The sequence below is a fragment of the Pomacea canaliculata genome, linkage group LG12 (genome assembly GCF_003073045.1).
Source record: "Pomacea canaliculata isolate SZHN2017 linkage group LG12, ASM307304v1, whole genome shotgun sequence".
Classification (NCBI taxonomy): domain Eukaryota; kingdom Metazoa; phylum Mollusca; class Gastropoda; order Architaenioglossa; family Ampullariidae; genus Pomacea; species Pomacea canaliculata.
The window spans coordinates 11,987,013-12,014,574 of record NC_037601.1 but is presented as its reverse complement, the minus strand read 5'-3'; the positions used below and the strand labels follow the sequence as shown (position 1 = coordinate 12,014,574).

The 27,562-nt window shown below is 37.3% G+C and overlaps 2 protein-coding genes across 4 annotated transcripts; one reads left to right on the top strand and one right to left on the bottom strand.

The window, feature by feature from the left end:
* Positions 1 to 17,706, top strand: LOC112576909 (interferon regulatory factor 5-like). 2 transcript variants are annotated; one of them, XM_025259770.1, is made up of 12 exons: positions 1 to 202; positions 4,603 to 4,690; positions 9,542 to 9,743; positions 10,239 to 10,416; positions 10,622 to 10,728; positions 11,754 to 11,835; positions 11,997 to 12,152; positions 12,762 to 12,893; positions 13,992 to 14,122; positions 14,558 to 14,718; positions 14,889 to 15,153; positions 15,531 to 17,706. In XM_025259770.1, exons 3-12 carry the CDS (start codon positions 9,543 to 9,545, stop codon positions 15,657 to 15,659), a joined length of 1,542 nt encoding a protein of 513 aa, XP_025115555.1. In that variant the 5' UTR covers positions 1 to 202; positions 4,603 to 4,690; position 9,542; the 3' UTR covers positions 15,660 to 17,706. The 2 variants fall into 2 exon arrangements, with proteins under 2 accessions (XP_025115555.1, XP_025115554.1); XM_025259769.1 differs by lacking the exons at positions 1 to 202; positions 4,603 to 4,690 and adding an exon at positions 6,872 to 7,451.
* LOC112576910 lies at positions 16,753 to 27,382 on the bottom strand. Of its 2 annotated transcripts, XM_025259772.1 has the most exons (12): positions 27,026 to 27,382; positions 25,842 to 26,708; positions 25,068 to 25,220; positions 24,519 to 24,622; positions 24,255 to 24,305; positions 23,503 to 23,643; positions 22,949 to 23,097; positions 22,458 to 22,562; positions 21,910 to 22,054; positions 21,382 to 21,488; positions 20,857 to 20,978; positions 16,753 to 20,557 (listed from the first exon to the last, which is right to left on the bottom strand). In XM_025259772.1, exons 2-12 carry the CDS (start codon positions 26,052 to 26,054, stop codon positions 20,549 to 20,551), a joined length of 1,299 nt encoding a protein of 432 aa, XP_025115557.1. In that variant the 5' UTR covers positions 26,055 to 26,708; positions 27,026 to 27,382; the 3' UTR covers positions 16,753 to 20,548. The 2 variants fall into 2 exon arrangements, with proteins under 2 accessions (XP_025115557.1, XP_025115558.1); XM_025259773.1 differs by having other exon boundaries at positions 24,519 to 24,610; positions 25,842 to 27,381.
* Between the last annotated feature and the right edge of the window lie 180 nt (positions 27,383 to 27,562).

Sequence of the window (27,562 nt, the reverse complement as noted above, 5' to 3'; positions counted from 1 at the left end):
TGGCTGGTTTTCAGAAAACCGAGGATGCCAAAGGTCCAGCAGCAACTTCGCTGTTTTTCATGTGCAGGTCCGCTGTACGCTGCTGCTAAAATTCATCTGACTTTCTGACAACTCCTTTTCCGAAAAACTTTCTTAGGACACTACATCTCCTTTGTAAAGATCAAGTGGGAAGCAGCTTCATCTTTTGCTCCCTTTGGTTTCAGTAAGTACAAAGAAATCTTTAAGTGTAATTTTACTAGCAACAGGAAGAATGTTTAAACTGCTGTTTTGCTCACGTATTTTGTATGGAAAGTGTCCTTACTAAGTGCATTTTCGTCCCAGTCCTTTTGGAAATCATTTTAAATGCATCAACCTTTCTACGTATAAGTGCATGGAAGATGACTTAGTAAGTTGCTTTAGTTTTTATGTTAGCTCCACAGGAAGATTCCACCTATATGCATGATTTACAGGTTGGTCTGGATTTAAGAAGCGAAACTTTAAAAGCTCGCATTCACTAATTTGGGGCTCAGCCAAAGCCATCCGTAGCTAGTCCTTCGAAAAATGAAGTGTACAGTTTACTCTTCAAAGGAGATAGAATGCGTTACAAAGCTGCATTGTTAGCAGCGTCTACAGCCTGGATATTAATTTCAGGGCCTCTTCAGTAACTACAAAAAAAAAAAAATCAACAACAACAAACACACACACAATCACGTAGCACCTCTTGAGACACGAGATATTAAGAGAGTTGTCAACAGGTACACTTACTCGAAAGTATCCTTGCGGAGATTTGTTTACCTATTTATTTATTTATTCTGAAACCCGAGAAAAGCAGCACTTTTTGTTTACCGACACCCCATCTGGGCTGGTAATCGTGTCAAGGATGAACTGTCTCATAAAGCGGTGAAGCTGATAGATAGCCTGGCTTGCGTACCCCAGTGGTGTTCCTGTCAGGGACTTCATGGTGTTATGACCCACCACCATGGCGGGCTCCACACCTTGCGGCACACAAGACTAGGATCATCAGCTTCGCGCAAGTTTCAGCTCCGAATGGTAAAAACGACTAAGAAATGAATGTAACATCTGCACGAACTTAAATTTTGCCTCTTCCTTAAAATGTTTAGGTTCTGAACGGGTGGAGACGGAGACTTCTGTCCGACTTCAGCCATTGTTACTCCCCTCCTTCATTTTCTGCACCGGCTACCCATCCGTATTCGCAATCAGTACAAACTGTCCGTGCTGTGTTTCAATTTCTTTGTATTTCTTTGTATATTAAAAGGTTTTTTACCGGCATTGGAATTCATATCGACAGTGTAACCCATCTACCGCTGCCCTACCCACTCTAGAGGATGTTTCTGGCAAGGGCGCAATACTGGACCTTATTCCCTTCAGACAGGGACCTATAAATGGGTTACAGGTTTTATAGGAATTCTATTCCTGGACAATTGAACAAATGCTCCTGTGACTCTTTAATAATCAGTCTAAATTTTTTATAAGGCTATTTCTCGACCTTTTGGTTATGAGAATGGGCGCTCCAAACCTAACAACGAGAGAAAGGGAACGTAGCCCGTAACCAAGGTAGACTTCAGGTGGGAGTTTTTGTCCTAATGTTAACACAGGAAAAGATAAACAGCAAGCGAATGAGAAATAAAGAAGACAAGTACTGGTAAGAATGAGAGCAAGAGCACGAAATAAAGCAAATAGAGGAAGGAATGAAGATAAAAATGAGAACAAAAGACAAATACAAGACAATTTGAAGAGGAAATTAGAAACGAAGACGATATATAGAAAATAAGGAAGGGAAGACAATAAGAAATAAAAAAGGCAAATTCAAGAAAGAATGAAGCAAGAAAATGAGCCAATAAAGAAAACAACTGGGGGAAATGATAAGAACAAGACAAAAATAAATTCCTGTTGTAAGTGTTAAGAGCGTGCTCCTTAGGATTGTGAGTATGCGATATTTAATTCTTCATTTTTATTATTGTATATGAAGAATTTAGTCAGAGCCATCAGGACCAAGTTATGTAGCGGTGTTCAGACCCAGCAGATGTTGTTTTGACCCTGGATCCGTAGTTAAAAAAGCTGTGGTAACGGTGCACTGGGGTCAAGAAATATGAAATAGTGTCCGCGGGATCTCGACATTGCTTTATAAATTTGGAAAGAATATACTTTTCCTTGAGGTTCTCATTTCTCCCTGGGGAAACGACTTCATAACTAAGGCCGTTGCAGAGGGGACTGATTTGATGTTCATTGGTTGTTCACCCCGAAATCGCTCAGTTCTATGTTTCAGTGAAGTGTGAGAATCCGACAACTTACCTAAGGTGTCTCTGTGAGTCTTTTGCACGATACAACAAACCCGACCTTCTTGGATTGGGTCAACGATGGACACTTCTCTGAGGGAAATTCTCTCTCCTGCATCCTCCTTCACCTTCCTCCCGCTCTCTCTCTCTCACACATTTTCTTTTTCTCCTCTCTCATACACGCACACGCATTTTCTCTCTCTCTCTCGTGGTTTTAGGGAGTGCTTGCGTGCAGTTTTTTTCTTTTTTATTCGCACTTAGAGTGGGCTACACATCGCTGTCTTCACAAAGCTGTTGCAGTGACCATTGACGTGTCTAGGTGGACTGCTGTCTGTCTGCCGAGACCAACGCTTAGCCTTTTACGAAGTAGTCTCGGCGAGCCTAAACAATGAATGTGGCTAAACCGGAAGCTTTGTATACACCTGCCTCGTTTTAGTAGTTAACTGGAGACAATGAAAAATGTCGCCTGCCAGCAGTCCAGTAATACAAGTTCGTGCAGTGACGCACACGCAGGAGTTTAACGGGCAACAAGGCTGGACCAGAGCTCGATGTCGTCCAAACACACGGCGTGTACGAAAACTACTCAGGGCACGACAAAAGCCTGAACAAGTTCCGAGCACTTAACCACTGGTCACATAAACCTCTTAACGAAAGTGCCCATCAAAGGGCTTTACTGACCGTGTCACAACTTTAGGAGGAAGTTTCTCTGTATTAGAAAGCAGACAGATGTCACTCTCTAACCCCCTCTTCCCTTAATCTTATTTTCAATCTTTCTGTCTCATGTACCTCTGGCATTTCAAAAGGTTAATATTAACTCTCAGGGTTAATGTTGTCAAGACACACAATGGGTTCATGTCAACATTAACGTATTCTCGCTGACCTGTGGAAGAGTGGATTCGTGAATGTGTATGCACGTGCGTGGAGTAAAAATGTGCATTTGAAGTACTTACCATGTGAATACGGAAAAACACACAGTAAATAAATTTTATTTTTATATATAAACATTATTTGATCAAATTATTATATTATATGATCAAATGAAAAAGTAAACACTTTAAAACGATTTTATTATTATTTATGACGGAAATGACGCCGAGTATAAGCTATCTGTTAATCGTTTACATATAATTTACAAATTTTATAAATAACTGTCTTCACGCTTACCTCGGGTGAAAGAAATCCTTAGTAAAATGTCTGAAATATACTTTCGTCTTTCGTGCAGTGAAAAGTTTTTATCTAATCCTTTTGTCAAGTGTGTCAGCTAGCCTTGCGCGTTCTTTGCTTACTTCTGAAACGCAGACATGAGACAAATATGTTTTGCCAAATTGGAAAAAAGTTCTGCAGTGTAGACAGTAAAAACGGAACCTTTTGTGAAACTTTTCGAGTTTCGATCGAGTGAGTTCCAAGCTTTACTACGTTGTGTTGTCTTTAATTTGGTCTGACAACACTGCAGTTCTCGAAATAACAATGTGAAACGCAGACATCCATAATACACTTTAAAAAAAATAAAACCTATTTGTCTAACTATTGAAAAGTTTTACTATGGATGGCTTGTTCAACGGGGCTTAATTAATGTGTACAGAACGTGGGTTCTGCAAACGAAATGTGAAAGTGGTATGTAAGCTTGTAAACCTGTCATCGAAATCATTTCCTTCCATGTTTGCAATGATTACATAATCAATGATAAGTCCTTGTTTTAACTGCCCTATTGCAGGCTGATCCTGTTGCTACAGTGATTAATGCCAGCCATTGACTAAGACTAGAAAAATGTTGCCTGTCAACTTGGAACTGAGCATTTAGAAATTCTCTCTCAACCCGTCATTTGTTTTGTCCACACCTACCACATTTCCTTTCATTCTGAATTACATTTTACCGTTCTGGTAAATGAGCAGCTTTGTTAACTTTACAGGAAAATGCAAGTTTCAGTTTGTTTCTAGTTTACCTAGTTGACGGCCTAGATTTTACGTGATCTATTAATAAACTGGGTGACCTCAATGGCGCTGCTTGACGTGACCTCCTTACACCGTACGCTCTTCGACGTAAACTTCATTTCAGGGTAAAATGTCTGTCGCCTAATTCCAAACTGTACTTGTGTACAAGCGTGAGTAAGCAACTCTGTGTATGTGTTTGTCACTAAATATGAAAGGTAGAACTCACGAAAGCGTACAGCGTGAAATCCAGTAATTCAAGAAGCATGAGAGAACTGTATCTTAAAGACATAGGCAGGTGTGACTTGCAAAATCGTGACTGTTGAATTGGACAGAAAGTATACTGTTGTTGTTATTTCAAGCCATTCACCGTGGGTTATTTTATATTCCCCCTCCAGGTCTTCGAACTGTACTTCGTGACGTATAGTAACCATCTGCTGAACCCGAGACAAAGGCAGGTGGACAAATAGCGAAACCTAAAGACAGGTAAGTTGCAGTGAATGTATGAATGTTTAAATTTTTGTCCTAATGAATTGTAGAATTTTTTTTATTTCCAACAATAATTGTTTTGAAGTCTCAAATAAGTGTCTAACTAAAGGCATTCTTAAAGATTGTACCCAGCAGAATGCTATCAGTCTTCTCCAGAAGGGTAACTCCAAAGGTAGCTCGCCTACCGCCATTGTTTTAAGAAGTCTTTCGTCCAGTTTTAAAATACAAATGTGTGGTGTTGGTGCCGCTTGTACCTACTCTTTGAGTTTGTTGCATCATATGATTTTGTAAACTGCAGTGAATTGTATGTGTTTGCTAAAAGGCAACTGCTCCGAGGCTATACTCATGAAGTAGGAATAATGTTACCCTTCTAGGATTAGCTATGGACTGTGTAGCGGTTTGGGGTAGGGGTAGGGTGAGGATATTCTGTAATTTGAAACATGGGGACCATATAATTGGGCTGATAATCTATATGTCCCTTACGACCCACATGTCGGAGGGTTTGCTAGAGCTGCAGGTACTGAGCGGGGGGCCGGGGGTAAAGCAAACTCAAGGGCAAGGATGTACCTCTTGCCCCAGAGGGTTAACATATCTTAGCTTTCTTTTTATCGGACGTAGTCTTTGTTTTTCTATTTCCTCCCATTGTTTAGTCCTACGCGTATGGTCCCCGACGATTGGCTGTGCTTGCCTTGTCGTTTCAAGTCCATCTGCTCCTTTTTTTCTTGGTGGGTTTTTTTTAAATTTTATATTATTTTCATTCGAGGGTTAGTGACACGTTCGTGTTTAGGATTTCTTGTAAACACATTGATTATAGATTTTTGTTTATTTTTATATTGTTATATTGATTGTTGTCGTCATGATAAAAGCCTAATCTGCTGTGTCGTCGGGAGATGAAAGGGACAAGGCCAGATTCGTCTTACCTCGGTTTCTTGAACGCTTCGCATCAAAGATTTAGTGGGATGCAATTTTCTTATTGTAATAACTGGGTAAAACACAACACAAGGCACTACTTCTGTATAACTAAAGCCTTAACAAAATAGTCAAAATAATCTTCTCGCTCTTTACAACCTCAAGTAACCCAACAAGCAGTATTGTGCGTTCTGTTCTCTTGTGAGTACAAGCGTGTGTGCGCTGATTTGTCTATGTGTATGATTGTGTGAGTGCGCGCCTTTGTTTATTTTTATTTTATTTTTTCTGTGAAAGAGAGAGCGTTTTGTGGTGGGGGAATGAGTGTTTATTTTGGATGTCAGTTAGTACAGGTCAGTACGTGTAGTGCGCTGGCCAAACACTTGTCTGATGAGCAGCACGTATGTCGAAACAGAGACATCAAAATTGTCGCAGCACCACTTGAGGACCTTATTTACAGCTTGAGGACTATTATTTATGGTATGCATGATTGTTATTTTGAGCAGAAGTTTGTGAAAGCTGTAGAAAAATTCAGTGATTTGTGTGTGTGTGTGTGCAAGAGATGGCACACATGAATGTGCCAGGATGCATGACATTTCTTGCCGGTTCCCTTCAACCTCTGATGTTTATAACCAGTTTTATTTGTGGAAAGGAGCTTATAATCGCTCATGCTGCTTGGTCCGGGGATTTTAGAGGAACGAATAAAGCAAATGATTTATTGCACGTTGTTTGTTGGCGTCCCGTCTGTCCATTCCGAAAGAAGGCAAGCAACAAGCTCTAGTCCTGTGATGTGCGGGCATCAGACTTTGGGGAAACGTTACCATCACTCGACTGAAAAGAGCCAGAAGTTGCAGTTGGATGGGTGTTTTCCTCGATTAAAGTTAGATGATTAGGGATGGCAACAGTAGGTATATAATACACGAATGTTTTTGATAGTTGAAAGATCGCAACTGAGTCGCTAGTTTGATCACTTTTTTGAAGGGGGGACAGGGAATAGAGAGAGAATCAGCAGGAGGAGTTAATGGGAACAGCTACTTTTCGGTTCATTCCTGGAACACTGGAAAAGGGGGCTGGTGGGAGTAGGTTTTCTATTTATAGCGCCGATCCTTACGGCCCTTGTGATTCCAGTAACTGAATCACGATGTCCCTCAACAGCTTGTATGGGAAAACGTTTAGGCAGAGTTGATCCAGGACCACACCTTAAAAAATAAACAAAGAGTTTGTCACGCACTTCTACGTTTCTAGTAGTCGTTAAGCGTCTGGTGAGGTGCTTCTTCGGCTGCGCTGATTTATGACGGTATACAAGGCTACTTTCAGTTTCTCCGAAACTGGGTCACTAGGAAAACCCCAGCCCGCGCGGCTGGTGGGTGCTGTCGTATTTATATACACACTCGCCTATTGATAAAGCAGGAGCACATTTATTTCTAACCAGAGCGGGAACATGCGCATAACGGGACGCCCGGTCAGAAGAAATAAATTAAGCGATCAAGCAGTCGTGCGCGCATTTGCGTTTGGTTCAAGTCCATGGCTCGACATCTGGGACACAGCAGCTTGACCACTCGGTGATACCTTCACGACCGGAACAATTCCACAAGCCAGAGAAGTTTGCATAAGCTCGGTGCTCGTACAGCAGGTGCATCACTTGATGTTTCTGACAAATTAATTGCTCGACTGTTTCTCGGTGGGAAGACAACTCGTGTGTGTAGTATCTGTGTCAACATTGTTATTTCCCTTTCCCGCGCGGCAGTGAAAACTCCGATTTGGACAGTTACTACCACCGCGACATGCCTTCCAAAAAACTTATCAATAGGAGTGATGCCGAGATGGACTGTTTTTCACCAGATTCTTCCAGGTAATGTGGCTAGAAGAAGACTATATAAGAATGCATTTCGTGTCTTTAGTGTTATCACCGTGGTGCTATATATCATCATACACTGGGGCAGTCGTAGCAAGTCGTCTGCTCGTATGTCTGTCGAAAAATTACTTCGTAATTAACGGTGCCTACATTAGTTAAGGCGCAGAAAATAACGTGACAGGTGTTTGAGACAGTAGTCGAAGTATGAGGGTTTAACCGCCTTTGCCTGCACACAAGCACGGGGCAGTTATATGGCGGTTGCTAATAACTGTGGGTATGTGCTTTACGAGATTGATACAAACTGAGCAATAGGCTCGATTTAAAAAAATATATGCGGGCAGATTCTCAGTACTCAACTCTCTCTCTGCTTTCCTTCCTATGGGCGCCCGGTAGTGTGGTGGTTAAACACTCGCTTGTCACCATTGCAATGAGAAACTAATTAAGGGTTCAAATCTCGTCTTGGGACACTCACTTGCTGTACTAATGACACTGGACTGGGTGTCGGGCGTTTTCTCTGGATGCTCTAGTTTCCTCCCCAACCCTCCTTTCCATAGTTCGAAATCACCTCAGGATGAAACCACTTTCCTACTAAATAAGCCAACATTCTCCCTCCTTTGGTCTGTAGGTACGACTATCTTTGTGTACGAGGGTACCAGAATAAGCAAAGTTATGGGTGTTGTTTTTTAACGAGAAATTGTGTTGTGTACAAACATGGTGGTTGATTCCTGAATTGACTGTTTTGTTTGTTTGTTTTGGGGTGGGATGGGGGTTAACTAGAGCACTAACATGTGGTACATGTCTGTTTTGTCAGTGCAAGTAATAAATGATTAAGATAGGTAGGACACCTCTGTAGGTAATCAAAGGGTTTGGAAAAGGTGTTGTAGGAGTCCTATTTTGAACTTGTACAGACTGGATTCTGTTCTTTGGAGAACTGAGGGAAATACTGAACACTGCCAGAATATTTCAGGATCGTCTTGAATAGGTCAATTCTTTACATGGGAATATTGTACCTGAGAGACCCTCTTACTATTTTGATAGAGAACATAGTATAAAGTCTAGGTTGTATTTTGCCTATTAGTATTTTAAAAATGAGCAAACTTTTGTTGAAATTTAGTCTGGTGAGAGTGGTAGAACCTCTAGAGACAGAAAATGATGAGGCTGAGAAAGCACTCTACAAATTCTGCAGCAATATGATTTCTAAAAAGCAGTTTTGTTTTGTCCCTTTGACAGTCTGATAGTGACCGGCGGTTTTTCGTCATATTTTAGAGCAGCTATAGTCACAGTCAGTGACTACAATCACCAGTTCTCATGAAACACATTTCATTCTTAGTATGGCACATTTTGCACAATGATTCTGTTTCCACACTTCTGAGATAAGGTGTTGGGTTGTGGGATGTGGATTCTGTATTTGCACAGGCTTTTTTATTTTGATATTAAATATCCAGTTTGCACCTTGTAACGAACTTTATTTCTTGTTTCTATTTCTAACTTTTACTTTTTATGACTAGAGCACCATCCCATGTTCACGTTGCCCACGGGGACAAATAAAGTAGGTCGTTGTCATTGTCAGTTTTGCCTGAGTTAAAATAAGAAAATTCATAAGGCATGGTCTGTTTTTAAATTTGTGGGTGGGATGGGTGGGTGGGGGGACAATACTATCAAAGACAAGTAAAACTCTAGGATGATTCTATGTTCATAAAGGTAAAGAGTCCCATAGTCTACATGTTGCTAGGGAGCAATGGTTTGCTGTGTCTAGGGTATGGTATCTAGGTGGAGGCTGGCATTTTCCTGTTGTCTTTACCTCCCCTGCGTAATAATAGTAATAATCAGAAAAAATTATATAGCACCTATTCCTGCTGAGTGGCTGCTGTGTGGGAGGTTGGGTAGGCTTTCCAACCACAGAGCCATGCTTGAGCCAGCAACCTTCTATTCCACAACTGAGCATACTCACCAGTAGGTTATAATGCATTTCAGCTGATATGTTTACATGACCAGCTAAAGATTTTCTAAAGCCATTAAAATGATGTCAGCATCTAGCAGTGATGTAACACCATTTAGTGAACAAACATTGTGATATTTCACTGCAGTATGGATGGAGACTTGTGCCCAGATGGTGGCAATAATGGGGGAAGAGTCAGACAGAGGCTCCGTCCATGGCTGGAAGCCCAGATAAACAGTGGCCGCTTCCCAGGACTGGCCTGGGTCAACCAAGAGGAAGGAATATTCAGGATAACTTGGAAGCATGGTGGACGGGCAGACTGGTCAGAGCAGGATGCTCTTATCTTCAAGGTATTTATTTTGATATGATATTTGCTGTTATCCTAGTACTTTAAACAACTCTGTTCTCAAAATGACTTGCGAGGATAAGAGGACACAATCTATAATAATCAGCCTGTCAAACCCGAAAGGTTAACCTTCTCTGAGATATCCATTATTAGTTGCCTTGATAGTATTAAATTCTTACCAATAGCCATATATTTATTAAGTATGTATTCCATTACAAACACTAAGAATCTTATAGTACTCTTATCTGAACAAATCACTGCACACGTTGCTCTAATGTCTAATGTCAAACCAAACACAGCAGAGACTCTATATTAAGATTTTTAATATTGTGGTAATTTTCTTAATGTACAAAATGCCAGGAAAGCTGTTTTTCAAAACTCCTTAACTCTGGTTCATAGTTCTTATATTGTTTATCTATTTTGGTTTTATCTCTTATTTTCTACACAGAAATATATCTACTTCTGAAAGTGTACATCTGAAAACAATTGCATATTTCAGGAGTGGGCAATTCACACAGGTAGATTTAGGGAAGGAACTGATCCAAATGACTACCCAGCTTGGAAAACACGGCTCAGATGTGCATTAAATAAGCTGCCAGACATACAAGAGCAAAAACAATTGAGTTGCTATGATGAACCAAATCCATATCGAGTGTACCGATTTGTTGACAGAAAAGGTAAGACTAGAAAGCTTTTAATATTTGCTAAACAAAACTAATGACAAATTTTTTAACCTATTTTTAAAAGTCTGTAACACTGTTTGTTATAAAAATTTTATATAAAAACATCTAATCAATCAAAATAAAAACAAAATGAGTTTTACTTTTGGTAAAACAGAACTTGGGTTTTCAAGACTTTATCTTTTAAAATTAATTTTGCCAGGTGGAGAACCAGTAAGTCCATCTTACAGGCATACTACGTCACCAGAGAACAGCTTTCATGCCAACCAGATTATTAGTCAACCAGTCACTCGCCCTTCAGTTATACAGGTACAGGATTGGAAGCTTTTTTTTTTTGAATTGCAGAGTTTTAAATTGTGTATATCTTATTTTGAGTCATGCTTAGGAAATGAAACACTTGAAACCAAACAGGATATCTGTAAACTTCAGTTCTTAGAATTTCAGGAAAGTTTGGCTTAGGTAACTGGCTTATTAAGTTCATCAAAAACAAAAAACAAAAAAACTACCCACAAGGAAATCATTGCTGTAAAACTTTTGTTTACAAAATTCTCACACTTATACTCCTTTCCCTTTTGAGTAGTCTCACTTCATGCAGAGGGTTGGTTGGCAGGGAGAAAGAAGGGTTAGAAAATCTTTTGTGAATAAGAAGGGAAAAAAATGGCTCCTGCACCACATTTCCAGGCTTAAATAAGATGAGCAAGTTAGTGGCATAGAAGCAGGTGGGGAAAACATTCTGAGGGGACAAGAATCTAGAAAGGGGACAAGAAATGTTCACTGTTAACATGGAGTTTGCCTCGTCAAAGCCGAGCATCATTCTATGCCACTGCAAGTATCTAGCTTAAATGACATACTTTGTGAAGAAATATTTTTAAGACTTGAAAAATATTTCCTGTTGCTGTGATGTTTTTCCTGTCCCAGAGACAGAAATCACTTGACATTTAAACAGCAGAATTAAATCATAAGATCCTTATAAAGCTCATAGGGGTCATTTGGTTGACAAATGTTTACAAATGATTGTGTGTGTCAGTTTACATAAATGCATATATTTGCATATGTGCTGTCTTCAGATATACGTTTACTAAGTGCACTTTTTTAATATTTGACCCAAAGGTGCTTAAATGCATGCAAACTCAAGTGTAACACAAATGTTTGGTTGCCTCTCGGTATTTTTAACTGTGAGTTAAGCATTTATGGATTGACACATACAAACACCTATAAAGATGCTACTGCTTAAGTAAGTAATACCTTTTTGTGAACATTTTCTCATTGTTTTATTCACAAAAAAAGAAACGCATTTCCATAATGTTAATCTGAGCAGAACTTTCTTCCATCAGGCCAACATTCCAACAATAATTACAGAAGTGACACATACAGTACCAGACTCAAGTCATCCTAAAGCAGATCTTGTTTCACAAGGTAAGTATATGGCAATCTAATCACCTGCAGATCAGTTACTGTAAAACAGTGTCTTACATGTATTTTTAAAGTGCCTACACAAAGGGTCTAGGTATAAAAATACAAATCAAAAGCATCCATAGACTAAGAGCTGATTGGAGACTAAAAATCTTTCATTTCAGGAGTGGCTGGTGTTGCAGATCCCCAGATCAGTAGCTTAGGATCAGACCTTGGCAACATAGATATCAGAGATCTTGTGCCTTTGGATGACACCAGCCCTTCTCTCACTAACATCTCCTATGACAGCCACCTCAACAGCGCTGAACCCATGGACACAGGTAAGTTGTTGTTTTACATCTTTCTGAAATAAAATGTTTTAAGAAATAACTTTTTTCCTGTCTTCACCTTGTAATAGAAAGCAATAATACAAATATGTAAAACTAATATGAAGAGTACCACACCCCTTCTACGTCAGTATTTAATTAACAGAAAGCTATTTTGGAGTTAAACAAATCTGTTTGAGTCATACAGTGAACGTATGATAAAAATTAGTTTCATTTATCCATTTATTACATTAAGCTACACTCAGAGGTGCACTGTCCATGCACAATTTGAAACATTACATTCAATAATAAATCTTTGTTCACGTGTACGTGATTGCACCCAATCTTTCATGCAGTTGATAACACCTTTTAAAAGCCTGAGTACTACAGCATGTTGCTTGTCATTCACCCTTTCTCCTCTAGCAAAGTGCATGCATACTTAACTGACCTTGCACACACCATTCTTCTTTCACCTCTATGTCAGGACACACATCCGTGACCGACCATAAAGGGTGATCTGAAAAATAATGCATAAAGTGACTTACTCTTGTGAAGCTATACTAATTATTTGTATGAATTTCATAAATGTTCATGTTGTTGTTTCCTACTTTCACAAATTTTTAGGGTCTGGTTCATTAAGAAATGAATCAGGGGTGTATCAGCATGCAACACTTGGTGCTCCAGGATCAACAGCTCCTTTACTGACACAAATCAAAGAAGAAAAAGAAGTGCTATACCTGCCTCCTCTGATTCCATGTAAGCCGAGTAGTTTTAACCTGTGATTCAGTTCTTTATTTTTTTTCTTTGTTATTTTAAGAGCACTCAGCTGCTGCTCAAATACTCTTTTAGCATTTAATTTTTTCCATCAGATAATAGAATAATTTACATACAATCACTTAAGACTGTGGCTTAGGTGAGGGATCTGCTTGTATCCCCATCACCCCCTGCCAATGAACATAGTTTCTTGGTCACAGTCTATGACAGTCCTGATAAGTATACATGATAGGGAAAGCTGAGAACATTCTTAAATACACTTGCTTGAAGAAAGAAAAGAGTGAAATGAATCATTTTTAACATTTCCTTTTCCTTTTGTGGCCCTCATCTTCCTGTAATAATTTTACAACAAAATGCATCATTTTATAACTTTCTTTGATAAAACCAAAAATATTGATTTTCAATGTAAAATGCACAAATGCATTTGTTGTTTACTGATTAGTTCAGCACTGGGGAAACAGCTCTGCTCTCAAACAGCCAAAAATGTATAGGACTACCTTTAACTTTGCATTGCAGAACATAAGGGCCTGGTGATAGTTCATGATTACGAATTTCTAGAGTTTGTTTCATATTGACAGATGTTAAGGTCATTTTTATAAAACTAGTATTCTTTTTATAGAAAAGTGAAATGCTAGTGCATGTCCCAGGAAAAACTTTGAAAAAATGTTTTCTAAATAGTTCATGATTACTAATTTCTAAAGTTTGTTTCATATTGACAGATGTTAAGGTTATTTTTATAAAACTAGTATTCCTTTTATAGAAAAGTGAAATGCTAGAGCATGTCCCAGGAAAAACTTTGAAAAAAATTGTTACAGTTTGTAAAAAGAGTAGATGCATACACAGCAAAACGTCACTAGGCTACGAGACTTTTTATCATGTAACAATAATTATTTTTCTTTTGATCAAATAACAATTTTCCATTATAGGAAAGTAAATTGTTTTTTGTTTTTTATGGCTTATTTGTCATTTAGTTTCATAACATCTTAATGAACTTAGGATTTTCATGTTTATGTATTTTCCCCATCAGTTAAATTTGATTGTAATATTTATACATTCTTGCCATTTTACATTTTTCTGCAGTGGATGAGATGGTAGTGACAATAAGGTTTCGACAGAGAGTAATAGAAGAAAAGAGGGTGTTTTGCAAATATGGATGTCGAGTTTACTTTGGCAGCCTTCCATGCGACAGGTTGATGCCATGGCAACAAGAGGTTGAATATAATTTTATTGCTAATATTCTAGGTGAAATCATTATACAATGTTATAATCTTAATGCTGTTGATCAATTTACTGGGCAAGCTAACAGAAAATCATTTTATTATTTTCATGCTTATGTAGTGTTGATGTTGAGAATAATTCAATTTTAAAGGATAAATTGACTGCAGGATTAAATTTATAAGTGACTACTTTGCTTCACAAATCTTTTTAAAAAAAACAGCTTGGAAAGAATGTGATCAGCCTCACCAAAGTGGTTGAATAGGTAATAAAAAGTATATAAATTTGTCACTTTAGCTTGCATGTGATTTGATGTATTAAAGTTAAATATTTAGATTATGATGGTGTATATAAATTCTACTCCATATTCAGTGTCAGTGAGGTAAGGAAATGTACAGTTCTTGCTAAAATTTAGAATTTGGTGTGTGCAGATATTTGGGGAGCCAGAGGCAGACCAAATACCAATTCCTTACATACCAGGAAAACTGGATCAGATGCAAGATGCTTTCACTATGAAGCTTCTCAAGGCTTTGGAAAGAGGCATCAGCATTTTTATGAGCCATGGTGCTATCTATGTCCTTCGCAGATGCAAGTATGTATTTGCAAAACTGTGGATGAATCATTAATTGAATAGTTTCTTATTTTTATTAATACTTTTTTAATCTACTAGTTCACTGTTAAAACTTTCAACTGCTATCAGTTTTCAAGTAATACTTGAAATGAAAAAGTGTGATAGCATTTATCATCTGAGTATTTTTGCAGGACAAGTGTTTTCACTGCACCACCCCACATGGAAGGAAAGGGTGTTGTGAAGATAGAACGACAGCAAGAACCAGTAATGATCTTTGACTACTTTAACTACTTCAGACCAGCTCTTGACCAGTTTCACAAGGGGCTTGGACCACGCCCATCTACACAAGTAATTTTAGCTTTGGGTCAGTCCTTCAATCCCACCTGTGAGCCATACACCAACCTCTTGATTTCAGTCACTGTGTCTCACTCCCAGGCTTACCGAGATATGGACCAGGTAAATGCAAAGAATTTTTTCTTTCCTCTTTTTGACAAATAGGGATTATGGTTTCAGCCATTTTTTGCTGACGGTCCACTATAATATATTTCTGTGATGTGGGGAGTAAAGTAAACATGAAAAGTGAAAAAAGCTTTGGAGCATAAAAAGTCAACTTCACAATTTATAAGAAATATGTCATTTCAAACTCTGTTGTCACATAAAACTCCAATAAAAGTGCCCTAGCAGCTTAAATCATGCTGTAGCAGTCACAATATCATATACAAACACATGCAAGGAGAATCTGTATTGTAGGTCACATTATCATATCTAGGTAGTTTTACCTATAAATATTGCACATTTATAAAGTGTACTATTATATTTCTTTATGCAAACAGCTGCTGACAGATTATGGTGCACCAGTGGAAATTTCGCACTCAGATGAGTATGACCGCTTCTTAAGTGTCACAAGGCATCAGCATTTCAACTTTGGGTGGCAACCTGCAGCAGAGGCTGGCTTGTCATAAACACAAAGCAGATAATCGTGAGACTGTCCAGGAAAAATGACAAGACTACTTTGATCTCTTTGGTATAAGCCAAAATCATTTTCAGCAATCTGCAGCACAATGTCTCCATATAAAAATATTTTTTGCCTCCAGAGTGTAGTGCTTCTATATAAGCACAAAATTTCAAACTGCAAGAAGCCTACATCCATTAAACTGTGCTTTGAAATGAGCTTTGAATAAACTTTGAGCTTAAAAAAGAAAAATCATGTGGACGTAGTGAAGCTACCATTGAACCAGTGACTTGTTGATCTGTATACATCCTTTGTATTAGTCACCTGTTTGAAATTCTATAGGCACTTAAACATAAAGCTGCTTTAGTTGGTTTGTTCAATGCACAAAATTTGTTGATTTAGGGATAAGGTGGGCAAAACACAGTGAGCGCTGCCTATCAAAAGCTTCTTGTGGCAAATTCAGGCAACAAATTGTGTTCCCAAGAAGGCCTTCACATTGGCAGCAAGAAATGTGTACAATTTTGTGTTATTTTTGTGCTCAGCTGTGCATAAGTGTTTGAAGCAAGAACACTTCATTATGCTGCATATGATAAATGTTTTGAAAAGGAAAATGTGCAGAAATGTGTCAGCCTGACAACCGATTGGGATAGTTTCCTGTCTATATAGAAAAAAGGCACGGTTGATTTCTCTTTGTTATCAGGTTTGAAAAATACATCATATTGTCCTACACGAACTCTGGTTAAATAAACAGGTACTAATCTGCAGATGGGTGCTTCTGCATTAACCTCCTCCCTCAAAACAAAACCAACAGAAGGAACTTAATTATTATTCAAGTGGATAAAGCATAAATAAAAAAAGTTTCATCTTAGTTGATCTGTTAAATCGCAGAACAGGAATATTGTTCTCACATTTCACTAAAAAAAAAAAGGTCCTGGTTTTTAGACAAATAGTGTGTACAGTATTGATTGCAGTATGAAATATTTTTTCCCAGGCAATATTTTCTTACATGAATGTTTTAGAAGTACCTAAGCACAATTTAACATAGTGTGATTCATTCGTGTATGCTAGTCTTATACTCGCTGAAAAGCAAGTTACCTCTGTACTTAGTGTTGCATCAACCAAGTTCCTCTCGGACAGTTATGTACAGATCTTCCTTTTTTTTTTTATTATCTTTTTATGTTTATGTTTCATTTTTTTTAATTTTCAATTTTTTAGAGTGACAGTTGTTTATTTCACATTTTACAGTGGTAGAAAAACAAAATGTGTAGCACTTTTAATAATAATAGCTCCAGCACCAGTCAAAAGAACACAACTACTTTTTACATTCCTATAATTTTCCAGAACATTACATGCTTTCTTTCTTCTGCATGCACATGCACATTTATAGATCATGCATGCATTCATAGTTACCACAGGTTGCACACATATCATGACATGACTTATTAATAAAAGAGTATGATTAATAAATTTGAAAGCAGTAATTTAATATGTTGGTTACCAACTATAAATAGTTTAAAAAGATCTGCATATATACTATGTATATTTTAGAAATGTGCTTGCCAAATGGCAGAAACTTTATAAAAGTTTTTGCTCTTTCTTTCTTACTATAGTTTTATAGATCTCATAGCCTACCATTTGGTAGAGGTCATTGATATTATCCAATACTCTGAACTAGGTAAATGTCACTTCCATTGCAATAAGAATATTTATGTTTGCTACACCTTTGGCTGACTGTTTGGGTGTACAAAACTGACTAACCAAGAGAATAAAAATAAAATGTGTATTTTTTTTATTGACAGTGTACCATTAAAAAATTGAATTATAATATCAAAACTGAAATTTATTTTAGTAAGGAAATCAGAATATAGCAAGTAAAGAATTAAAACATGTACACAACTAAATTTTTAAGCATGCTAAAACATTACCATTGTGGTAAACAAAAATATGCACCATGAGTAATATCCACTGATGTTGTAGTTGAAGGACAGCAATTTGAACCAGGACATTTGTGTTTGAAAAAGCTTATATCAGAATGAAAATAAAGTTTCTGATGAAAATCATCTTCCTGTCAGGGGCTGAAATCATGAAGCAAGATAAGTGCTGATGAAGCGTTGAGCACTGTGTGGTAAAGGGGGTCCTTACCCTTTTCTGGAGTCAGTTGTGCTGGAGCAGTCACGATTCCAAGAGAAACTCACAGTGGGGATCTGAACAGCCTTGAACTGACCTGTTACAACTTTCCTCCTCAAGAACCCAGTGCGAAGACGTTGATTCCTCGACCAGTTCCATTCCGCTGATTTACCCTATGCATATCAGTCCGCCTGCGTCTCTGCTTGACTTGCGGGGAAGCAAGAGTGTGCCTCCAACACTATACCCGCATACTAGTTATCATATGAAAATTTTCTTTCTCAGGGTCTAATATTTGGAATGCTCTGCCTCTGTCCCGTACAGCAGGGACACTGGTATGGACTTGAACATCCCTTTCGTCCATTCATTTAAAGGCAGAACTTCTCTCCAATGGAATGGAATGGCATCGCCCGTGCGGGGAATGTTGGGCGTACACTTTGTGCTAGCTACTAGTGTCCAGCTGTTTACAATTACTACCCGGACAATAGATAGGGTACAGATCACGAACAGGCACTGCCGACTAGCCTGGCAATAAAATGTCTTTCTCACCTGACTTGCTGAAGGGTCTGAGAGCTGAGGTGAAACGACTTCTATCTGAACATACTGTCAGGGTTAGGACTGAATGAATTCTCCACAGACAGACAGAAATATAATATATAAAGGAGAGAGGAACGAACAGCACAAATGGCGCCAACATAAAGACAACTGAATTTTCAGACTTTTTTAAAAGTGCTTTTTTATCTTTCTCTACATCTGTTATCTTTCATTCCTCATAAGCGGGGATATCAATATTCGGTTTGTAGTCCGTGCTGACATGTACGGTCTATGTGTGCATTCCACCCAAGTTTTGAGTGCGACATGCATGTGTGTTCATAATGTATATAGTAGTAGTATTTTATTTTCCAGTTGTTATGTATACTTCGTTTCTTACACCCTGAATCTGGAAAATAACAGTCGTGTCCATCTAACCGTCCTAATGTATTCGATGTCCTTTCTACTACACCATTTTCTTACCATACTCTGCACTTCCATGACAGCTTACTCATCATACACTTCTGGGAAGTAATCTGTAAATGTGCAATGAAATCTGAGGCTGGAAGCAAGAGGGCAGGGCTTGTATGGCTTATACGCCACTGTTAGTTGGCTCTGGTGTGGTTAGTTTCCTTTTGGGCAACCCAACGAAAAAAAGTAAGAGAGGGGAGAAAAGAACAAAGCAACAAAATACAGTTTGCAACCAAAATTGGTTTAATTTATTTTAACAGTTTCAAACACCTTCTCCCTTCATCTCATGATTTACGTAACATTACAAGGAATTCAACGTTTCTTACTGGCAGGTAAGTGCAGGTATGCAAACAAAATTTAGGAGGCACTGTCATACAGATTGATATATAACAAAGCAATATCACCAGTATAACAATGGAAACACAAAAATTAAGACTGCTACTGTTTGTATGATCACAGAATAACAAATATGTAAAGTGAACAAGATAAGAATCTGTTATCACATAGGAGTGGGTCTTGCAGTTTTAGACGGGAATGAACATGTCTATATAGAGACAACACATTTGTCAGTGTGGAGATGTTTTGTGGTTGGAACTATTTCAGTTTTGAAGGTGCACAGATAGATGGTAAATTATTTCCTCAATTATCATTGATGGTGGGATTTTGTTATTTAAATCATGTTACTATTCATCTCCAAATCTTCATCAGAACTACTGTCTGTTTCAGTTAACCTGTTTTCTTCATGTTCAGAATCAAATTTGTATTCTGTTATGTGCCTTGATACAAATGTTATAGTTATTTTTCTGTCTGTGTGTTTATATATTTTTTCATCAAGTGCTGTGAGCTTACTTTTCATGATGGGATTAAGTGCTCTATAAACTAACTTTATTATTATTATTAAATTCATTTCTATGACTCACAATAAAACTAAGACTCACTAAGTTTATAGTAAAAACAGAGAGTTCATTGGTGCCTGTACTGTGAATACCTGGCAGTTATTGTCAGGCATTTAATATAAATATATTATTTGTAACTGTTGTTAAGAGATCATGCATGTATGCAAAGGCATATATGCAAACACATGGTTTTCACAAAATAACCTGATAACAAAAATAAAGAAATAGCTAAATTTGTATAAGTAATTTAAAGATAATTACTTCCATTATTACATGCATCAGATGACATCTTCATTTTTTTTTAAATCCTGCAGTTTTCATGCTATCACAGTTATTTTGGTAATAACAAATATTGAGAAAACACTAGAATGTGTATTCAATACAAAAATAAATACATAATTCTATTGTCTGAGTTACATCCAATGGTTTAGCAAAACAAGCTACAACAATCCTGCAAAGTCTGATTGGAAATGTTTGATGATTTTGCACAAGATGATGCTACATTGAGAATGACAGGTGCATACAAACAACAAAACCCCTAAAGTCCAGGGGAAGCTACAAACTGCTCATGTGAATTAAAAGTGTGAAACATTGTACGCGAATTTCAGCTGTACACTTTTACCTGATTAAACATTCTTCATTTCTCAATACATATTTGCGTAGAAAATGCTTGCACAGAAAAACCATGTCTCAAAATATGAAATGTTCCCACAGCCTCAAAATATGACATTATCACAGTCTCAAAATATGAAATGCATCCACAGAAAAGCCATCAGCCTTGAATTAGGAAGAGAATAAATTATCTTTTTTTCACTTACACATGTCAGAACTCTTTCTCCCTTGTTTGCTTACAAACTGAGATGGAGACTGTCAAGATTTACTTTTTCTGCAACATAGAAATTATTGAGACATATTTAAATCATACACACATACCAATAACATTTGGGAAACTTTAAACATAAATATACTCACTCATAAATACATTCTTTTGATTTTAAAAAGTAAAATAAATGTTGCGGATATTTTTTCAGTATATGTATACAAACATTTTGGCTATAGATTGGAATTCGAGGCAAAAGCATCATTCATCTTGCAGGCTGGACTGACATTGTGACATTGTGTGAACGAGAATATGAAGAGGTAGGCAACTCTGGGGGAGGGGAGGGATTAAATCACTCAACTCACCTTTTTCTTTCCTCTTCTGCCTTTTTTCTTCTTTTTCAGCCCTGAGCCCAGCTTTACAATCATATTGAATGTGTCTGTGCACATACGATGTGTTACTCTTACTTTAACACCGGGCATTTTTTCTGTAAGCAAGTTTGAAATAAAATGCCTGAAAGGTACACTTTAAAACAATGTTTTTCACTCATAACAGAACACATTTAGGCTAAGATTAGAAAGTATAAAATGCAAAGAATTTGATCCTGACCTCAACACAAATATAATTAAAAAGATCTTTGAAAGTCACAAGCCTTTAACAAATAATCCTGTACATCTCAGCATTTGGACTATTTGATTGTCTGCTTACAGCACTTGTGAGTGAGGGTGTGTGAGAGTGAGAGAATGCGTATGAATGTGAGCATTCAAATAGTTGCATATCCATTAAGGGTTTTTTCTCAACTCAAGGACATACACACGTGCACATGTGCACAAACATTCACACAGGTGCACATGCAGAAAGAGAAATCCATATGCTCATAAAAACCTTACGCTCTTTCCTGTAAGTCAGCCCATCAGCAAGTTCACGACCTCCAACATCTCCAATGAGATTGTCCTCTAAGTCAAATTCCTCTAGACACATCGAATTCATCAAAAGCCTAAATAACAGAAGAAAATTCTAATAAATCTGAGCAAAGGTTGAACATATTCATTCATTAAAATAGAACAAAACAATAATAATCTCATAACTGCATTATTGGATGAGCATCACAATGTTTTAGTAAATAAGAGAAGCTGAGCATAGACACTGGAACCACTGGACACAGCTGACCACTTCTGATGCAAGAACTGTCAGCATTAAATTCTGAGATGCCTTCAACAACAAAGATCAACCCTAACCAACAGACTACCACAACAACACAAATAAATTCTTCAAACAAATGAGGTTGATATACTTTCACAACATGTATCAAAAAGATCAAATTAATGTAAGAGAGATGCTCTTGCAAAATTACTTAAGGACTAAATGCAACTCCTTTTTATTAAATGTTTTTAGCTGAGGAAAAGGGGCAAACCCACTTTTTGAAGAGTCTCATGCAAATGATCGGTGCAAAGCTGCCTCCTTCACCCAGATTGTCTATTCCATTGTCTGCCAGATGCAGCTTATATACCCATGGGCCAACAGGTGGGGGCGGAGGGGGCCCCTTTTTCTTCTTTTTCTTTCCTTCATACATCAGAACAGAGAGCAAATAAAAGAAAAATTTACAAATTGAAATAACTGATTGGAAATGTCACTGATTTGCATTCTCTCCTCCTATTAATTTTGTACCCAAGCATATGCTTGGATGGAATGAGAGATAAAAGTCTGAGAATAGGTACAGATAAGCATGGAAGTTTTGGGCAATTAAGTCTCTTATGGAAACAAATGGAGGCCCTGGTTAAAACAAAGTTGAAAAAAATGTCAGTTCATAACTTTTAGATTGTGACAGTTTGTTATTGTAATTCTAACTGAGAACTTGTAAAAAGTAAACTGTTCTCATGTGTTACTTGCAAAGTGTTCCATTTTAGTGAAACAAACCATACTTTTCAAAAATTCCATCGTCTAATCTCATTTTTTTATAATCTACCTTTCTTTTTCTTTTTCTTCTTCTTGGCACTTCCTGGTGGACTTTTAGCATCTGTACTTTCTCCCTCACTCAGTTCTGTACCACTGCGGTATCTGTTCTCTTTCTCTGAGAGTAAACATGCATAAGATTTTGTTAAAAATCATTCTTTGTGGATTGATTGGCATTTTTACTTGATTTGTTGAATAACTGGTAAATGTTTTGGCTGCATGTGTGCTTGCAAATGCAAATCTAATAAGACCTGAGACAGACCACAGCAATCATTACTCGTAATATATAAGCCTAGGTTTATTGTTTAAATTTTAAATTAAGAAAATAGAGTTAATCCTGAACATATGAATATCCCAATACTTTTGTTGATATATGGTTCAATGATAAAAGGGCAGAGAGGGTTGCGATATTTGACTTTCACTGCAGTGTTTGTGCTGGCCCAGGTTGTAATGGCTGCTCAATGACTCAAACCCAACAATGCAGCTTTTGCTCCCATTGTTCACCTTCCTGAAGTCGTAATGCCTCTTCCTCTGCCTTCCTCAAAACCTCCTCTTCTCGCTGTGAGGCCTCCACCTCTGCCTGGTCCACACAGAGCTTTATGAGTTCCGTGGCACCCTCACACTGCAGGTTGTTGCCATCTAGGTATAGCTCTCTGAAAAGGAAGGTCATTGTAACACACAAAACCACTCTGAATGCATGATACTTTCTCCAGGAACTGAAATTTAAGTAATGATTGCAAGGTGGTACAAAGATGATAAGTTTTACCTGGAAGGAGATACTGACCTTTAAAAAAATGAGATAAATTTATATTTATAAATCAGTAAAAGCAACATTAATCTATATAAGCCACCTTATCCTTCATGGAAAATTTGATAAAAGCTTGAGAACACAAATACACACCGTGGTAAAGTTAATTACCATCCAAGCTAAGAAATAAGTAACATACACAGTTGTATCATTTCAGATCCCCTCCTCCATGTATGAACAATCTCCTCCTCTTCAATTATTAAGTATTTACTAAAGAAAATGTGTAAATACATAACAATGGTTTGATTACCTAACAGCAGTTGTGGAGATGACATAACCCAGATATGTACCACTGGTAACACCCAGCCCACAAAAACAGAGACTTAGAGACAGCATTGTTGTGTTACCCTTCAGTCCTTCACTGAGGTACTTGGCTCCTTCGTCGCCAAATCTAAAGAGCCAAGTCAACGAAAATACACAAATAAAAGTCTATAAAAATCTCCTGTGTTCAGCCAAAAATAATAAAAGTTACAAACAAACCAACCAACACAAAAACACTACAGCTGATGAGCTCTTATTTGCATCCTTCAAGAATAAGACATTCTACACTTATTAAAAAGATTTGCATCAAGATAAACCTGAAAAAAAGATTTTTTATCAAAGTAACTGTCTTTCAGGATGTGTACAAGCTGGAAAAAGCTGACCAAAAGGTTCTCAATAAATGGTTAAGAGTAGTTGCATTTATTTAATTATTATTATGCTGGATGGTAACAGGGAAGGCACACTAATTAAAACTGGTGAAGAGAATGCCACTAAACTTTTAATGCATCACTGACTGGTGAAGAAAGTCACAAATATAGCCAGTTCACTAAAGATCATGTACTTAATGTGATTTCACATAAAATCCACTAGTTTTTGAGACAGATAATGCACAGATAAAAATATGTAACCAGAAACTCTGCCACAGGATGGGCTGACTACATAATTTTGTTGTTGCTGGAGAAGGGAAGATCTCAAAAACTCAAATACTCATAAAAATAATAACAGTAAATAAGGACTTACTCATTGTAGTCCAAGTTGAGAGTGGTCAACTGGTCTTGAAGGCAAAAGACTCTGCAAAAGATATCCCAAAACTCCTGATAGTTTCTGAGGAAGAAGAGCTCTTGGCTCTAAAGTCATCTTCATGTCTTCTTGCTCTTTACCAATGGAATGTCTTGAAATTAATGCCTCTTCTACTGTACCCAGATTACTTACCTCCAATTCATTTTCTTCAAATGATAATGAACAAGAAGACGAAAAAGAAGAAAAAAAAAAACCCAGACAAACCTGGAAAAACGGGAAATGGAAAGAGGCTCAATCAAGCAGTCCATCAGTTCAAGAAGCCGTAGTTTGTAGTAAGGTCTTTCCAGAAAAAGACTCTGAAACACCAACTCCATTTATGGGAATAATAAAGGTAAGTCTGTACATTCTGTCAAAACTGTTTGGAAAATAACTATAATTATAAAACTGAATCTATGTAATGTGTAAATATATATCTTATATATATATATCTTATATATATATCTTATCATGAATGCAGATACCTATATGTCAATGTCCTGCTGGAAGTTTGTCATAAGAGTAGAAAGCATACCATTTGTTTAACAAGTCAACTTTTTATAAGTGTTCATCTGCATATGTACATGTTTGTTTGTCAGGAGGTTTGTACATTCAGATATATACTTTCAAGTTCTTATCTATCACAACAAAATTTAATTTGCACATAAATGGCCAAGATAAGAGATGTTCACACATAATTCTATCACATTTGCAAGTCCTTCATCAATAAGATGAAAACTAAAAGTTAAATGACACTGGGATTACAAAATCACTTACAAAATTAGCTATATTTTCATAGCTGATAGGGTAGTCCCAGACATACAAGTCTCTAATGTAAGTGTAACGCTCCTGTCGTAATGTCATGATCAATGGCTCAAATAATACTGGCAGATCACCTTCATTTTCCACCATCATGGATTCAAAGATAAACTGAAATCAGCATCACAATACCAGTATAAAATACTACGAATAATAGTTAGTGGTTGCTGGAACCAATTAAATACATTTAAATTGTTTATTGTAAGAAAATATTGCTTGACATATGAACTGATCAGCACTTGATCAGCCTTCCAGAACAGATCACAATGGTGAGGTACTATTGTACGTACCTATCAGATAATTCAGTCTTTGTGTTTGTGTGGGTGGGTGAGAGATAGAGAAAAACTTATTATATCAAATAAAAATTTGAATTTTGCATGACCAGAATTTATACAATAATAAATAAAATGTCATACATCACATCTTCACTGAAACATATGTTAAATCTGCAAAAAAGCCTAGCCTGTATTTTATGTATTGCAGTAAGCTCTTTCATTTAAAAAATTAATGTAACCATATAATTTTCAAATACCATAGATATTACATGCTGGAAAAACTATGAACAAGTATAGATAGCTTCAAACACAAGACTGCTGGATGTGCTCATTTTCGTTTAACTTCTTGGGTGTTGACAGTGATACATACAGTTTTTCAAATGCACAGTTTTTCAAATAATCAAAGTTAGTTTCCAAGCACAAACGTGTATGTAACTATTCTCTTTTTTAAACTAACCTTCGTTACAACTTTCTCATCAGTTATGGCAGATTTAAGTGCTTTACGAACATGTGGAGACACCTGGGATGAGCTGAGGCTGCAATTTTTCTCATATGTTTTCAAAAGTTTTTTGACAACTGCAGTTGCCTCTGCATCACCTTTTCCTTTGCCTTTCTTTTTTCCTTTCCCCTTGTCGTTTCCTTTCTTGCCTTTTCCTTTTGATTTTGACATCTCGATTGTCACACGTACCCGTGATGTAAAAATTATGATTGAGGCACAATTAGTAGGCTATTTATAAGTTGAACTCCTTCTTTGTCACAAAATAAAATCACTGATAATTGAAATACATTTTCTCCTACAAATCTTCAAACCGACTTAAATAACGAGAAAATGATAATGTCTTTTTAATCATCCAAAACGTTCGTTGTTTTCAATATCCTTCAGTATCGAAACGCCATATTTGTTTATAGCGTTGCCATGATCTGTTTGTGATTTTTCAGTAGTAAAGAGCTGTTTGGAGTTTTGTTGTATTTAATTAAACGCGTTAAAATTGTATTTATATAATATACATATTATCATTTTCTATACATTTATATGTATCATAATTTAGGGATGCCTAGTTCTCGTTTGACTCATCTGATACACGTTCTCAAGAGTTAAATACAGATCCTTTTTTTAAACCGCGTGACTCGATGAGCATACCAAAAGCTGGCAGCCGAAGAAGCGTACGGCAGTGGAGACGATGCTTATAACCACTGCAGTAAAATAGTCAAGAGTTCTCGTCTCGGGACTCTTTGTTACACCTTTTCTCAGTGCTGGTTGTCGTGGAGGTTTCCTCTACCATTTATCATCCTCATCCCTCTACGCCAAATAGCGCAAAATCACCTGCAGAGAAGCACATGCACGTATACGTCATTCCTACTCAACCAGCTAACCAACCGAGCCTTACCGATCACAGCTTCAATGTGGACATCTTTTTCTTATTCCTTTCCGCCCTCAGTGGACCAATGGGCCGCAAAGTCATAAAACAATTAATTACATTTTGTATTTGTATGTCCTGAATATGCTAACATATGGATCAGAATATCCCAAAACATGAGTATGGTATATATATTTACCCATGGCATTTTAGGCATCGCATTGACAAATTCTGACTAGCTTTAACAGAAATTTAGCAGACTGAAAAGAAGAAATCCAATTACATGTCGTCAATATATTGTTTTAGCTGCAAAAGAGGGAGAAAAAAAGATGGTTCGGTTCTATCGGACGGGCTACCAACAAACGCCCATTCACAGATGCGATCCCACTACTGCACGACACGGAGACTTTTGCCTGCTGTGTTTCCACCCTGGGCCGGTTCGTCTCGCGTTAGACAACCTGGACCTCTCTGGTTCCCCAAAGATACCCATATTGATGCCGGGCTTAGTGCGGACATCCGATCGACATGGTACCCCTGCAGGTAGGTCTCCCGTTCTCAAACCGTTCCATCTCTCGGCCTCCAAGTAGCTGGATTACAGGAGCACGCCACAACTCCCAGCCGACAGATACTTGAAATATATGTTATTTTATCTTATATTGACTTATATTGATCGTTATACACTTTGATTTGTTTTAAAAAACTGAACTTGTTTAATAATCAATATTTTTGTGTTATTAAAATATTTGACAACAACCACAAAACCGGAAGCAAAATTTGTCCTATTGAAGGACGTTAATTAGTGCATGTAGCAGAAATAAAC